General features: G+C 36.8%; 1 protein-coding gene across 3 annotated transcripts in view; it reads right to left on the bottom strand.

Annotated features, from left to right (window-relative positions):
* The window catches only part of NTN4 (netrin 4), a 107316-nt gene that overhangs the window by 31160 nt on the left and 60882 nt on the right, over window positions 1-15274 (bottom strand). For all 3 annotated transcript variants that reach the window (XM_065886937.1, XM_065886936.1, XM_065886938.1), the window contains exons 4-5: window positions 11051-11177; window positions 8884-9072 (exon numbers count right to left, since the gene is read on the bottom strand). In XM_065886937.1, the coding sequence (XP_065743009.1) occupies window positions 8884-9072; window positions 11051-11177 (316 nt within the window). The remainder of the gene's footprint in view (window positions 1-8883; window positions 9073-11050; window positions 11178-15274) is intronic.

Below are 15274 nucleotides of genomic sequence, written 5' to 3'. Positions count from 1 at the left end.
GGTATCTTTGGTAAATAAACCTGTACACTATGAGTAAGGGAGTCCTGTGAATGGAATTGCTTGGTATTTATTTTGAAACTGTTACATGAAAAACAGACATCCTAGAATTCTTCCAGAAATTTTCTTGGAGAAAGGCAGAGGTTCTGAGTTAGACAGTCTTATGTGGGAGAAGATAATTGAATGAATGCTTACCAGCATTTATATCTATCATTGAGTCAGGAAAAACATGTCTAGCCAGAGTTTTAGTAATCCTTTAGGATTTTCCACCAGAGATATGGCTAATTCAGGGAGTGGATTAAGTTATAGACGATAATTAGCTCAAAATCTTTGATCCAAGAATGAAAGTGAACAGAGTTCACACTAGAAACAGGAATAGTATGTGTAGTGGTTCTCACATGCTAGCCTGGAGACCAAAAGGCTGACTCAGAATCACCAATGATGCTTTTTAAAATAAAATACAAATTTCTGTCTCCATCCCTGTTGGAGATTCTGATTCAGCAGATCTAGGGCAGGGCTCTGAAATTTCATATTTCAGCAACTTTTCCCAAGCGATTCTGGTCCACATACAGGTTTGGGAACCAGTTACTAGATAGCAACAGTGCTTGAGATCAGATAAGGGGGCTGTGAAAGTGGAAGCCAGACTTTGTTCAAAGGAGAGAAACCATCCCACTTTTGGTTTAGAGTCTGAGTTCCTGATATTAAAAATATATATATGGTAGCTTGAAATAGGCCATGGTGGGAATATTTATTTATAATATTTATTTATTATTTATTTATTTGGCTGCGCCGGGTCTTAGTTGCGGCACATGGGATCTTCATTGCCACGTGTGGGGTCTTTGTTGCGGCATGCAGGATCTTTTAGTTGTGGCACGCGGGATCTTTAGTTGCAGCCTGCGAACTCTTAGTTGTGACATGCATGTAGGACCTAGTTCCCTGACCAGGGATCGAACCTGGGTCCCCTGCATTGGGAGTGTGGAGTCTTAACCATGGACCACCAGGGAAATCCCCATGGTGGGAATATTTAAACCATAGAAATTGACCAGTGCTACAAATCAGGGCTTTCTCCCCGCTAGAAAGCCAGCATGCCACTCTCCAGTAGGATTATTCTATTTTTAATATGCTTGCCATAGGAAAATCTACTTAGGTTATAGGCTACTAAAGGCACATAAGTGACTTTAAAGGTTTCAAGTGAGCTACTCTAGAAGAAGCTTCTCTTTATTTATTTTTTTACACAGTAGGTTCTTATTAGTTTTCCATTTTATACACATTAGTGTATATATGTCGATCCCAATCTCCCAGTTCATCACACACACACACACACATACACACACACACACACACACACACACTTTCCCCCCTTGGTGTCCCTACTTTTGTCTCTACATCTGTGTAGAAGAGACTTCTCTTTTAGAACAAAGAGACAGTATTCCTCCAAGTGTCTCAGTACACAGTGATAGTTATATTTCTCATGTATCTTAACAACCAGTTTGCGCCTCCATTCTGCTCTCAGCCCTAGATTCAGCTGGAGAGATTCACGTTGTCTCCTGTTTTATAGACGTTAAATGCACTGTCTTTAAAAAAAAATTTTTTTTTTTGAGTTGTAGAAATAAATTCAGTTTCAGTGATCTCCACTAGTCTTAAAAAAGAACAAACAACATCTCTAAAATCCTCAGAAGTAATTTCTTGACTATGAAAATGTGTAGTTGATTGTTTGGGTCCCACAGTTGACTCTAGTTAAGGTTAAAATAAAGAGGAATTGAGAACAAAGATGATTTAATTTCTCACAGGAATAAATCTATTGGCTAGTAGATTTGGTTCAGGGCCCTGTTTATTCAGCTTTGGTGAACTTATGGCCATTAACTACAAGTGTACACGTAAGGACCATAGTATTTAGCATGATGTTTGTCAGGAGGAAAAAAATAGCCTAGAACAGCCATGGGGCCAGTAAGTCCTGAGTATTCTATGCAATGTATAGTATATAGATTCTGTGAGGAAGAATAAACATCAATTCATTCCCTTTTCTAGATTATCTCGTTAAAGGCAACAAAGGCAATCATCGATTAGAAAGTAGGACAAACTTTGTATTTCAGCACTTTAAAAGGAAAAAATAAAAACAGCCACCAAGGAAGTATGGAAGGCATCTTTTTAAGGAAGCCTCCCCTTAATTGCCCTCACACCACCCCCAAACTCTCCTTGAGGCACTTCATATATCACTTTCATTGCATTTTCCTCATATGATGGGGGGACGTTAATACTTTTGTGCTTCTGTGAAAGTTAAGTGAGTTACTAAATATACAGCCCTTTGAACAGTGAACAGAAAAGAGTAGGCACTCAATAAATGTCAGCTATTACTAATATCATTACCATCACCACAGTGTATTGAAATGATCCGTTACTATAAATTTCTCCCCATCTAGAATATAAGATCCTTTAGGGAAGACCTTTTCATCTTTTTCAGAGCTAGTGCTTACTGCAGTGCCTGCCATAGAGGAGATGTTTTTCCAATAAGTGCTTCTTTGGCTAAATTGAGCTATGATTTATAAACTTTGACCTGCTGTTTCAGGTTTTCAATAGTTCCAACTCCTGAGAAGACATAAACTAGGAAATAAGGGTGAGAAGAGTTTTGATGCATCGTCACTGATATTCCAGTAGTAAACTTTGACCTGCTGTTTCAGGTTTTCAATAGTTCCAACTCCTGAGAAGACATAAACTAGGAAATAAGGGTGAGCAGGGTTTTGATACATCGTCACTGATAGTCCAAAAGACGGTAATTGTCCAGGCCTATTTAACATTATGTTTGTAATTATTTCACTAATAGAAATATAAATTTTATTATTTCCTTGATATACAGTTGTAGGCTCTAGCACTTGGAAATGAGGAACAAACATACAGAAGGAATCTTCTAGGATATGTCTTTGTAAGTGACCCTTCATATAGATATGGCCACAAGACAATAGCAGTATTTCCCGTGCATTCTGTAGAATGCTGGTCCTAAAAGATGCTCTGTAAGAAAAGCATTCTCTGATTAGATTTGGGAGACAGACTTCAGAGCTCTATAGGAGGTTTATCATGAACACTAGCATATTAAAAGCTCTGAGAAATCCTGAAGAAAAGAAACCTTTGACTAATTCACCACTTCCTGAATTTGAAGGCTGTAGAAAAATTTCCCCGAATCTAGTTCCTATTAACACCTTTCGGAGTTAGTGTTCCACGAATCAAACTTTGGAAAATGCTATATCATAGAAACACATTTATCCAGATTTCCATTTATTTCCTCAATAAAACTCTATGTAATTCATAAAAAAAATCTAAGTCTATGTACATACAAACAGAGATGCAAACTCTGGTTAATTTGGATGGTAAGGGAATAGTGGGATATTCTGTCTGGCTAACTAATTTTTAAAAATTAACTGTAGAGTAAATGCTAACTGCATTTAACCCTTGATGAAAAGTACTCTGCAGCATTCTCAAACTTGAATATAACACAACCACCTGAGAATTTTGGTAAAGCGCAGGTTTGATTCAGTAGGTCTGCGCTGGGATCAGAGGTTCTGCAGCTTCTAATCAGCAGCCGCGTGATGCCAGTGCAGCTGGCCTTTGGACCACGCACTGAGTATCAGGTTACTTTTCTGCCTTGGTAAGCACAGCAGAGTAAATATAATAAAATTGTTACTTTGAATAACATTGTACATGCTGTTGATGGAGCCACACACTGAGATAGTTTAAATTTTTAGAGATATCCACTTGTTTTCTTGATACTACCTTCCTCATAAAAGTAAAGTGGGACCCAATGGGCAGAAAAGTTGTAGCTCTAGCGATATTTCTATCAGCACTTAGCGTGAAATGTGGTGTACTGTAGGTACTTAATAACTGTTAAGTACCTTAACCTATTTGTCATAAACTTTATTATCAGCCTTGGTAACTCTAAAGGTGATATAGAGACACATCTGCTAAGGAGGGAGTTAATGATAAGAAAATATTACTAAACAAAAATGAAAATGTTGCCAAACATTGCCAATCAAACAGTATAGTATGGAAAATACTTGAAAGAGAAAAAAATTGAATGTGCTAATAAGTGGTGGAATTTACCCCTGGCTCAGAAAAGGGAAGGGAAGAACCAGAATAATGTTCTGGAAGAAGATGCCAGTAAGAAAACCCATGCTAGGGAAGTGGACACAGGCATCTCTGCCCCAAACATATGCTGGAATAGTCATAAAGTGAATGGAGATACGCCTTCCTCAGGCAGCCTACCCAGGATCAAGGGTATGTCTAGAAAACGAAAAAAGGAAATACAGATCTTCCCTACTAATCCATCCTCCACCTACAAATTATGCTAAAAGGACTAAATTGGTACCAGTTATTTTCATAATCCCCCTACCTGGTTCAAGTATTGTGTAAATATTTTTAATTAGGAGTGATTAGCAATATGAATTATTGGTAGTAGTTTCTAGCTTGAAGTCTTTCAGTACCCCAGATGCAGGGGAATTCTATGATAATTTAAGGGGTTGAGAAACTAATCCAGACAAGTATGTTACAATTGTCTTATAATGTTTTCTTCCTTCCTTCCCTTCCTTCCTCCCTCCCTCCCTTCCCTTCTCTTTCTTTCTTCTTTCTTTCTTTCTTTCTTTCTCTCTTTCTTTCTTTCCTTCTTTCTTTTAAATATATTAATGTGCTCTTCATGCAGTTTTCATTAAAATAGCTTTGATACCTTTGGTCTTCTGACACTTGGATATTGCCTATAAATATCAATTGGCAGGGTCCAGGTAATTATACTAAAGGTACCTATTAACTGATTATCATCTACTTGTGGATAGTTCAATCCACACCATCTCACTGACTGAGGCGTCCAAGATGAGGGCACCTCTAGCCAACCACCCATCTTCTCTATTTCTCTCATCCTCATACTCCTTTATTGTCTTCCCCCTCTTTTTTTGCCTCTATAACCATTCTGAAATTTTTTCAGTTCTTTGAACATGCTATAGTCTTTCTTCCTTCTGCTCCTTTTTAGCACTGGTTGTTCTCTCTGCTGGGAATATTCCTACCCATGTTATGTTGATTCCTATTAAACTTCAGGTCTCCTTAATCAAAAAATTAACTCTTGTTCATTGCCCCTCCTATGAGCTGCCCTGTACACTCTCTAAACAACACTGGTCATACTTGTGTGATCTAACACACACACGTATATACCACTAGTTGCCTATACACACACACACACACACACATGTGTATATATATATATATATATATATATATATATACACATTTATATGCACATACACACACACTCATAAGCTCTTTAAAAAGACTGTGTCTCTTGCTCACTGTTATAATTCCCAAGAATTAGCACACAGTAGTGTTCAATAAGAATTTGTAGAATGAAAGAATAAGTTTTTTAAATGTCCTAATTTTGCTCAAGTCTATTGACCTTGGAAATCAAACACTATAATATGGAAAATATTGTCTCTATTGACATTTTCACAGGCTAAAAAATAATAAAAAGTTATGTGTTTTGTTAGTTTTAGCTACCTTCTCAAATTTTGCTTATGTTTTTATAGAACTGTAGTTTGGGGACCAAAAACCTATAAAGCCTTTTCGGCACAAGTCCCTAGAAGAGCTATATAAGTAGTGGGGTAACTTTTAAAATAATCTCCTCCTTCATGCTCTTTTTATAAAACTCTGAAGGCATGAGCCCTCTAGGATTTACACAGTTAGAGCTGGCAACCTTTTTACGTTTTGTAAGAATATGAGCAGTAGCTTGAACATAGAACAGTAACAAAACAAAACAAAACACAAGGTATTTATCTTGGCTCCAAGTCTGCCAATAAACCTTTCTATTTCTCTTTTTATTGGTAAGACACAGACATTTTTAAAAAAAGTCACTGTTTTAATATTTTGTACATTTACTCATCTTACAATTTTATAAAGCTGCAGAATTTAAAGTTTGATTAGTAAAGTAAAATGCAGTGCATAATATGCAATGCTTTCAAATTAATCTGAACATTATGTCAGTAAAATATATTGGAAATATATGAAACGTTCCTAATTAAATCACTACAATGGCCCCCAGTACCCTAGGGAATAAATACTAAAATTTTTAGGATAGCATACAAGACTCTCTAAAATCTAGCCCTAAACAATGTTTCAAAGTTTTCTTTCACTATTCTTGTAGATCTTCTACTTGTTACTCTAATGAAAGTGACCAGCCATTTGCTATACCAGAACATAGGAGATACTTGAATGTTAGTTAGATATTAGAAACTGGGTTTGTTTTAACCAATGTAAGTAAAATTTGGGGACCTTCAACTAGACCAGTGTTTCTCAAACTTTAGCTTGCATCAGAAACACCTGGAGGGCTTGGAAAACTCAGATTTCTGGGCTCCACCCAAAGAATTTTTGATTCAGTTGGTCTGGGCTGGAGTCTGAGAATTTGTATTTCTAACACATTTCCCACGTGATGCTGTTGCTGATGGCCCTGCAACCACACTTTGAGAATCACTGGTTTGCTTGTTAACTTCAACTAAGTTAAAAAAAACAGAAACCCCCACAAACTTCCAGTTACAAGATAAATAAGTTTTGGGGTTGTAATGTACAACATGATAACTATAGTTAATACCGTACTGTATATGTGAAAATTGCTAAGAGAGTACATCATAAAAGTTCTCATCACAAGGAAAAAAACTGTAACTATGTGAGGTGATGGATGTTAATCAACCTTACTGTGGTGATCATTTCACCATTATACATATACTAAATGATTATGTTGTACACCTTAAACTTATACAATGCTATATGCCAATTATTTCTCAATAAAACTGGGGGAAAATAAAAAAAAAATACTGCATCTTGTCACTCCTCATTCCAAATCTCTGGCACCTTGGATCCTTCTTAACTTGTTTTGGTGATAAAAGCACTTATCACCTTCTAACATACTATATATTTCACTTATTACTTATATTTATTGTGTATCTTCTCTGCTAGAATATAAGCTCCTTGAGTGCAGGGGTCTTTGTTTTGTTCCTGAACACATCCTAAGCCCTTGGCACATAGTAGGCACTCAATGTATATCCATTGAATGAATGAAGGAAGGAAGGAAGGAAGGAATACGTTAGGTACATTGTACAACATACTGTTTCAAGTTAGTGCCATATAACAGTATCTTTTTGAAAATGTTGCCTGTTGCTATACAAGACAGTTACAAGTATCTAAGTTACTCAATGACAAATTAATTTCCTTTCTTGTTTCATCTGCTTGTTAGTCCATACATTCTTATTTTTAGACATTTCTACTAGTGGTCTGAGGATGTGGAATACACACATACACATATCTATTTAAATATATCCTGTACAAATGGTGTTAGGGCTGAATATATTCTAGATTGAAACAATTTCATAAGCAGACCCTTCAATCAGCACATGGAGTTAAGGAAACTACATTTTAGTCCCTAAGGTACTGTGGATTTTAAAGAAGTAATTATCTTTGACATAAGGTATATTTAGTCAATAAAGAGTGGAAACTCTATAGTATTATTTCCCACTGTCTATCTTATAGGACAACAGTTATTACAATACTAGTTTTCATTTCTTGGGGGCTTACTATATGACAAGCAACGTGTTAAACACTCCACATACTTTAGCTTATGTAGTTCTCATTACAACCCTGTTGGGAGAAGGAAATCGAAGTGCAAAGAGCTTCAACAGCTGGCGTAGGATGACACGGCCATAAGGGGCAGGGAAAGCTTCTACTCTAGTTCTGTTTGAAACCTATTAAAATGAAAGTCTGAGTACAACAAGGAGCAGGAGTAAAACAGAATTCTTGGAGAAATATTATGACGTAAATCCAAATTTGGGGCTCAAGGTTGAAAGGGAACTGTTGCACATTCTATCTTCCACAGTCTAAGAGAGAAAGCTTGTAACAAGGAAGACCACTCATATTTCATGTAGGTATCTCCTGCCTGAGGTTAAAACTGTATTTTCAAGAGGAATAGAATTTTTCCTTTAAATTAAAAATGAACCCAAGATTTTAAATGATGGTTTCCCATTGTACTGCTCCTTTCCTGTCACTGTTTTTGATCTAGAACGTGGAGTCCTTGGCGGGGAAAGGAAGAGCGTGATCATTCATCTCCATTAACAGTCTTGAGTGGTTTCTGTTATCTAATAATTTCTGAGTTGAAAGACGTGGAAATGCTCATGTAGTTAAATGACTATTCATCCACACTGGACTTCTACTTAAGCTCTGCATATATCTTTCACAGTCGTGTTTCAGGTGATGTCTCATTAATTGAGCAGATCTTTGAAGATTCTACACTTTTTTCAAATAAACCTCTTCTTGGAGTTATACCAACAAAAAAGCAGAACCATTCTGTAACAGTTTAGTATTTGGGGGGAGAGTAGGGAATTATTGTTATGTTCTAAATTCATTGCTACATTAGAGCAGAGTCAACCAAACTGCGTTCACAATGAAACCAAAACCTGTCACTTTTCAGGTGTTCAAATTCACCGCAGAGATGAACACTAGAATGACCCAAGTGCAGTAACCACTCTTTCTTTCATCTATTTGAGTCCATTATTGTCTGCATCCTACTCATATGTTTGGTCTTAAGATGATCTTAAATATATCTCCCTCTTCATCATTCTTTTTTCTCTTTTATTAGACATCTTGTTTTCCAAAATGTGGTGCTATAGGAAACAATTGAATATTATACTGTTTCCACCTAACAGATTGAAAATTCTTACCACTGATCAATGAAGTTAACTGATGTGTGTGAGTGGATTGTCTGAGAATTTCATGACCTCTCTCCCATGCGTGAGCAAATGAAGGATGGAGAGTCATCTCTTTTGTACAAATCGACCTTTTTTTTTTTCCAGTAACCATTAATTCACTTACATTTGCAAGCATCTGGGGCAGAGAAAGGTCTTCGGAGGTCCCGGTAGAAGCCTGGCTTACATCGTTGGCAATGCTGACCTTCTGTGTTGTGCTGACAGTCATTGCAGACGCCACCACTACGATTCCCTGATGCCTCCCACACATTAATGTCAAAGTGACAGGCATCAGCATGTCCATTGCACTTGCAAGCTGAGAAAAAGAAGCATGGGAGGAAAACAAAGAATTAAAAATAAAATGACAGGTTCTCTAATATTCAAGCAGTTAAAAGTAGGGTAAGCTGATTCCTAATTTTTAAAAATTTAGTTTTTTCACACTCAGAGACATAGAGAACAGACTTGTGGTTGCCAAGGGGGGGGGAGATGGGGAAGGGATGGAGTGGCAGTTCGGGGTTAGCAGATGCAAACAATTATATATAGAATGGATAAACAACAAGGTCTTACTGTACAGCACAGGGAACTATATTCAATATCCTGTGATAAACCGTGATGGAAAAGATTTTTAAAAGAATGTATATATATGTACATACATCTATCTGTATGTATAACTGAATCACTTTGCTGTACAGCAGAAATTAACACAACATTGTAAATCAACTATACTTCCATTAAAATTAATTTAGTTTTTTGAATAGTATACATTTTCACAGTACAATATTCAAAACAGTATAAAAACATTTATACATTAAGAACTCTTTCACCCTGTTTCCTCTGGCCTTCAGTAGCTGCTTTCCTTCCTTCCTTCCTTCCTTCTCTTTCTCCCCTCCTTCCCTCCCTCCTTCCTCCGAGCCTAGAAGGAACCTTCTGGTGGACAGGGGTTAGTAACTTGGCAGATAGATTGATTTACCTTTCATGAAGTACTATTCCTCAGCTATTGCTGTACTGGTGAGTACGAGGTAGTCTCCTATAGAAGCCTTAATTTTCTTATAGAAGAGGCTTGCAGAGTTTCTCATATAACAATTTCTCAAAGGCATTTCTAAGGTTATCAGTCAATAGTGCCAAGTGACAAGTCTCTGTGTTCTATATGTATTTAGATATGCAGCTGGTTTCGGTGGAAAGGGCCAGAATGGCACTCTAGGAATTTAGGAGAAATTCTTTAGATTCTCTTGATGAGTGATTTGAATAAGGATCCAGACTTTTTTCTGGAGGTCAACTGCATTTGAAAATGTTTGTGCTATTGTTTTTCATTGTTTCCTTGATGTGTTATGATATTTTGACCAGACTCATAGTCTTTAAAAAGCATATTGTAAGATAATTTAAGAGTTATGCTTAGAGGAAATCCTTTACATTTCCTAGAAACTAAAATAAATCAGTTATGATTCCAAATTGTGTAAGGGAAGAAACTTCTCACAATTTTACCCACTGTACTTGCCTTTAAATCCTAGTAAAACTGAAGTCTGTGAGTGTAAACGTTGTTACGGGCATGTGTATTTCTCTGTGTATGTGTATTTCTATTTCAGGTATATTTCATTTTGAATTGCAAAGAAAAAAAATGATTCATGTTCCCATATTTTTTACCCTTCTATCTAATCTCCAACCTCAAACCCGAAGTTAGCCATGGCAATGTTAATCTCATTCTTGATGAACTGGCTTAGTTTTAAATCTAATTTGTCACTACAAGTATCATAAGTGAAAAGAAAGGCATATGGTATTACAGAAAAAAAGCATTTAATTTGGAGTCTGAAGAGCAGGGATCAAGTCCTGACTCTATCATTTACTAACTTTGGCAAGTTACTTAATCTTATTGAGCCTCAGTTTCCTGATCTCTAAAATGGGATTAACACCACCTACTTTTTAGGGTTGTTTTGAGAACTGAATTCAAGATAGCTATTTTCATGATTATAATTCAATATCTCAGCTATGATGGTAACTGCACATTCTAATCCTCAGTTGCTCTTGCATCTAGCCATGTTTTATTATGTCAAAGTCTCAGGGAGGGTGCTTAGGTCCCACATAGTGTCCCAGCAAATGGCCAATACATTATTGGCAAAATAGTATATCGGTGATTTCGCAAGCAGTAATTGTTTCCAAATGGCTGAAGTTACAGTGGGCAGTGATATGGTTTATGTTTGATATGGGCTACTACTTTATATTGTGTTTCTAGAGACAACAAGGGGTCCATAGATGTTTACTTTACAAAGAAGGCTTTGAGTCTGTGGTTTGGTACTTACTTCTGCACTCTTTTGGAGACCCTGTTTTGCCATCAGCTGCCTCCCAGGGGCGGTCATTGTATAAAGGTGCACAGTGTTGGCAGTGGGTGCCTGCTGTGTTGTGCTTACACATACACTTTCCATGGACCTGCAAACAAAAATAAGTAAGTGCTATGAGCACAAATAGTGCTAGGAAAGAACACTCTTCCCACAACCTCATCTCATTGGTTGGCTTTAGCCATATGACATTCATTCATTTTTGCTTAAAAGTTAGTCATCAAGATGAAAGATCCTTTCTTTAGTTTGTCTTGTTGTTAATTCATATCCTTGGCTGTAGGATATGTGACCCTAATGAGCAATTCTGAGATACTGGCTAGGCGTTTACTTAAATTTTTGTTTTGTTTTGTTTTTTGTATTTTGTTTTTGGTTATTTATTATTTATTTATTTTTGGCTGCGTTGGGTCTTTGTTGTGGTGTGTGGGCTTCTCATTGTGGTGGCTCCTCTTGTTTTGGAGCACGGGCTCTAGGCGCACAGGCTTCAGTAGTTGTGGCACACGGGCTCAGTAGTTGTAGCTCGCAGGCTCTAGAGCGCAGGCTTAGTAGTTGTGGTGCATGGGCTTAGTTGCTCCGTGGCACGTGGGATATTCCCGGTCCAGGGCTCAAAGCTGTGTCCCCTGCATTGGCAGGCGGATTCTTAACCACTGCACCACCAGGGAAGCCCTACTTAAATTTTTAATACCTTTAAATTATTTTATTCTTTACACAGAAGTAATACATCTTCAATATAGAAAACTTAGAAATCTGTAATCCCATCACAAAGTGACATCATTATCAACATTTGAAGCATATATTTGAGGTACTTTAAAAATAAAATTATATTTAATAAAATTTAAAAAAACACAATTATATTAAAAAACCACAATTATATTTAAAACTTCTTTTTTGGATTGAGATCATCATTTCATGTCATTAAATATTCTTGTACAACACACATTTTAATGGCTCCCCTGTATGATGTAAAATTTATTTGACCAATCACCTATTTTTTGTCATTTAGGCTTTAAAATATTTTTACATACTATATTTTAATTCTATAATGAATATCCTTGTAGCTAACAATTTGTGTACATCTTTATTAGGAATGTGTTTTCTAGAGGTAAAATTGAACAGTCAACATTTGTATATTTTTAAGGCTTTGAACACATTTTGTCATAATGACTGGGCATTTTCTTTTAATCCCACAATTCAGAGTAGTTGAGGGTTTTTAAAATAGTATTTCTCACAGGGAGGAATACTTTAGTGGAATTATCTGGGATCTGAGAGTTTTATGAGAATTTTAATATTTTTTGTATTATCTCACCAATAATTTCTTTTTTAAAAATTTTATTTATTTATTTATTTGGCTGCGTTGGGTCTTCATTGCTGCATACGGGCTTTCTCTAGTTGCGGCGAGTGGGGGCTACTCTTCATTACAGTACTCAGGCTTCTCATTGTAGTGGCTTCTCTTGTTGCAGAACACAGGCTCTAGGTGCGCGGGCTTCAGTAGTTGTGGCTCGCGGGCTCAGTAGTTGTGGCTCGCCAGTTCTAGAGCGCAGGCTCAGTAGCTGTGGTGCATGGGCTTAGTTGCTCTGTGGCATGTGGGATCCTCCCAGACCAGGGATAGAACCCGTGTCCCCTGCATTGGCAGGCGGATTCTTAACCACTGCGCCACCAGGGAAGCCCCCACACATTCACAGATTTCCCCTAGCCTCCTAGCACCGCAGCTTGGTTAGTTTTGTTTCCTCTTCCTGGGAAGTCTCTTCCCTTCTGCCTGTCAGAAATACTGCCCAACTTCAAGAACCATCTCAAAACCCAGTCCCTCTCATGGTCCTCAACAACTGCTAATCTATGGTGATTTCTGCATTCTTTGAATTCCAACATCATTTTGTTTCTTAGGTATTTATTTATTGTCTTGTTTATCTGTAATTTTTTTCTATGTAAATTTTTTTTTTCTCCAGCTACATCATACTTTGCTTAGACAGAAAAAATGTTTTGTAATGCTTTGTGTACCAAACATTGCCTAACATAGCAACTCTCTCTTGTAGATATTCATTAAATAATTGTTGACGGGTTGATATAATTTTTTACCTTTATGCTGATTTACCTCTTATACTGTTTCTCAAGAAAACAACAACAATACCTCATAGATCCAAATTTGGGAATCCCATTCTGAGCTGCTTTAAAAAACGTTCATTTGTACAGTCATGACATCATGTGTCAATAAATGCATTTTGCTACTGGAATTCAGGGCAATACTTAGTTATTAGGAAGTATTCCAGATGATCCCAAATATTAATTTTTAGAAATTTATTCTATCAAATAAATAGTTATTCTATAAAATAACTTCTGCATGGTAAGATTCTTTTTTAATTGAAATATAGTTGATTTACAATGTTGTGTTAATTTCTACTGTACAGCAAAGTGATTCAGTCGTGTGTGTGTATATATATATATATATATATATATTCTTTTTCATATTTTCCATTATGGGTTTTTTTTTTGCGGTACGCAGGCCTCTCACTGTTGTGGCCTCTCCCGTTGCGGAGCACAGGCTCCGGACGCACAGGGTCAGCAGCCATGGCTCACGGGCCCAGCCGCTCTGCGGCATGTGGGATCTTCCCAGACGAGGGCATGAACCCGTGTCCCCTGCATCAGCAGGCAGACTCTCAACCACTGCACCACCAGGGAAGCCCTTCATTATGATTTATCACAGGATATTGAATATAGTTCACTGTGCTATACAGTAAGACCTTGTTTATCCATTCTATATCTAATAGTTTGCATCTGCTAACCCCAAACTCCAACTTCTTCCCTCTTCAACCCCCTCCCCCTTGCTAATCACAAGTCTGTTCTCTATGTCTGTGAGTCTGTTTCTGTTTCGTAGATAAGTTCATTTGTGTCATATTCTAGATTTGAATGGTAAGATTCTTTAAAGGCTCTAAAAAGATGGATGATCCTTTGTTTACTTGTACTAGATCCTGATTTCAAACAAAATGGAGTCTTTTGAAAATATGAACAAGAAAAATCTTCCAAAGTTGAAGAATTTAGTGAAGCGAAGGCATACTTATGTAGCTGGCACAAGTGAGTAGCGTAATGAAGATTAGCAGAAAAAGCAGTTTTGTAACTGTCTAAATTCTATAATAACCTGTGAAAAAACAAACCACTACATACAAAACACCCAGGATACAAATATTTGATAGAATTAGAGTCCAAATTCCTAGAATAAACCATCCCTAATTCATCATTGCTGTTAAGGAGATTATATGGAATACTATCTGAGGAGGGCATTTGAAACAATGTTAAGAAGTCCAAAGTAAATATAGTAGAGACCAAGGTCAATAATTGCTATCTGTATAAAACTCTAAGTGCGGTCCCTGAGGTTGTGTCTTGAAGAGTACATAGGATTTTCCTTAGGGAGCAAAGACAAGAAGATAACCCCAAAGGAATATTCTGAATAGTCAGTAAGTAAACCAGAGGACATGTGTTGAATAAGTAGGTTCTATCTAGACCACGGAATACATTATAGAGCTTAAGAATGATGAATTTATCCTGTAATACTGAAGATCCCTTGAAGATTTTTGAGTAGGAAGTGATTGAAAGGTATATCAAATATACTTTATTTTCCTCTCTTTTAAAAGATTTCCTTTTATCTCCTATCTTGTCTGTTATGTTGTTTCTTCCCCCTCCTTTATTATTTCTTTTCCAAAATTTTTACCCCAGCTTATACCTTCCAACAGCCAATGGCAGTCAAATGTATTTTCTGATAATGTTTGGAATTTTAAAAGGTTGTTAATTTTTATTTTATTGCTTTTTTGTATCCTTCCTACTTTTAAAACAACCATTTATTGAATACTGTATAAACATAGATGCTGCAAATTATTGCTACTTTTCTTTAGAGGAACTAAACTATCATCATAAGTCAGTTTATCTGGTGTGGTCTTGGAATGCCCAAGGCCTATATGTAATTTCACCCAACTCATAGGTTAGTCCTGACCCACAAATTCCAGACCTCAGGAGGCCACAGACATTTAGGGAAACCTCATCAAACATTCACATGTATCACAAGATAATGTGGATAGGTCAGTTCCCTCTGGAGTAAAGATTTCAGAGCATTCCCTCATTCCTGCATGCCAAGGATTGGGATGAACCTCCCAGGGTCTGAAAGATGCCAGCCCAGCAAATATTTCTGCTCACAGAAAAATTCAA

Source organism: Phocoena phocoena, chromosome 11, assembly GCF_963924675.1.
Source record: "Phocoena phocoena chromosome 11, mPhoPho1.1, whole genome shotgun sequence".
NCBI classification, from domain to species: Eukaryota; Metazoa; Chordata; class Mammalia; order Artiodactyla; family Phocoenidae; genus Phocoena; species Phocoena phocoena.
Note: the sequence above shows the minus strand (reverse complement) of the source record. Positions and strands in the feature narration are given on the sequence as shown.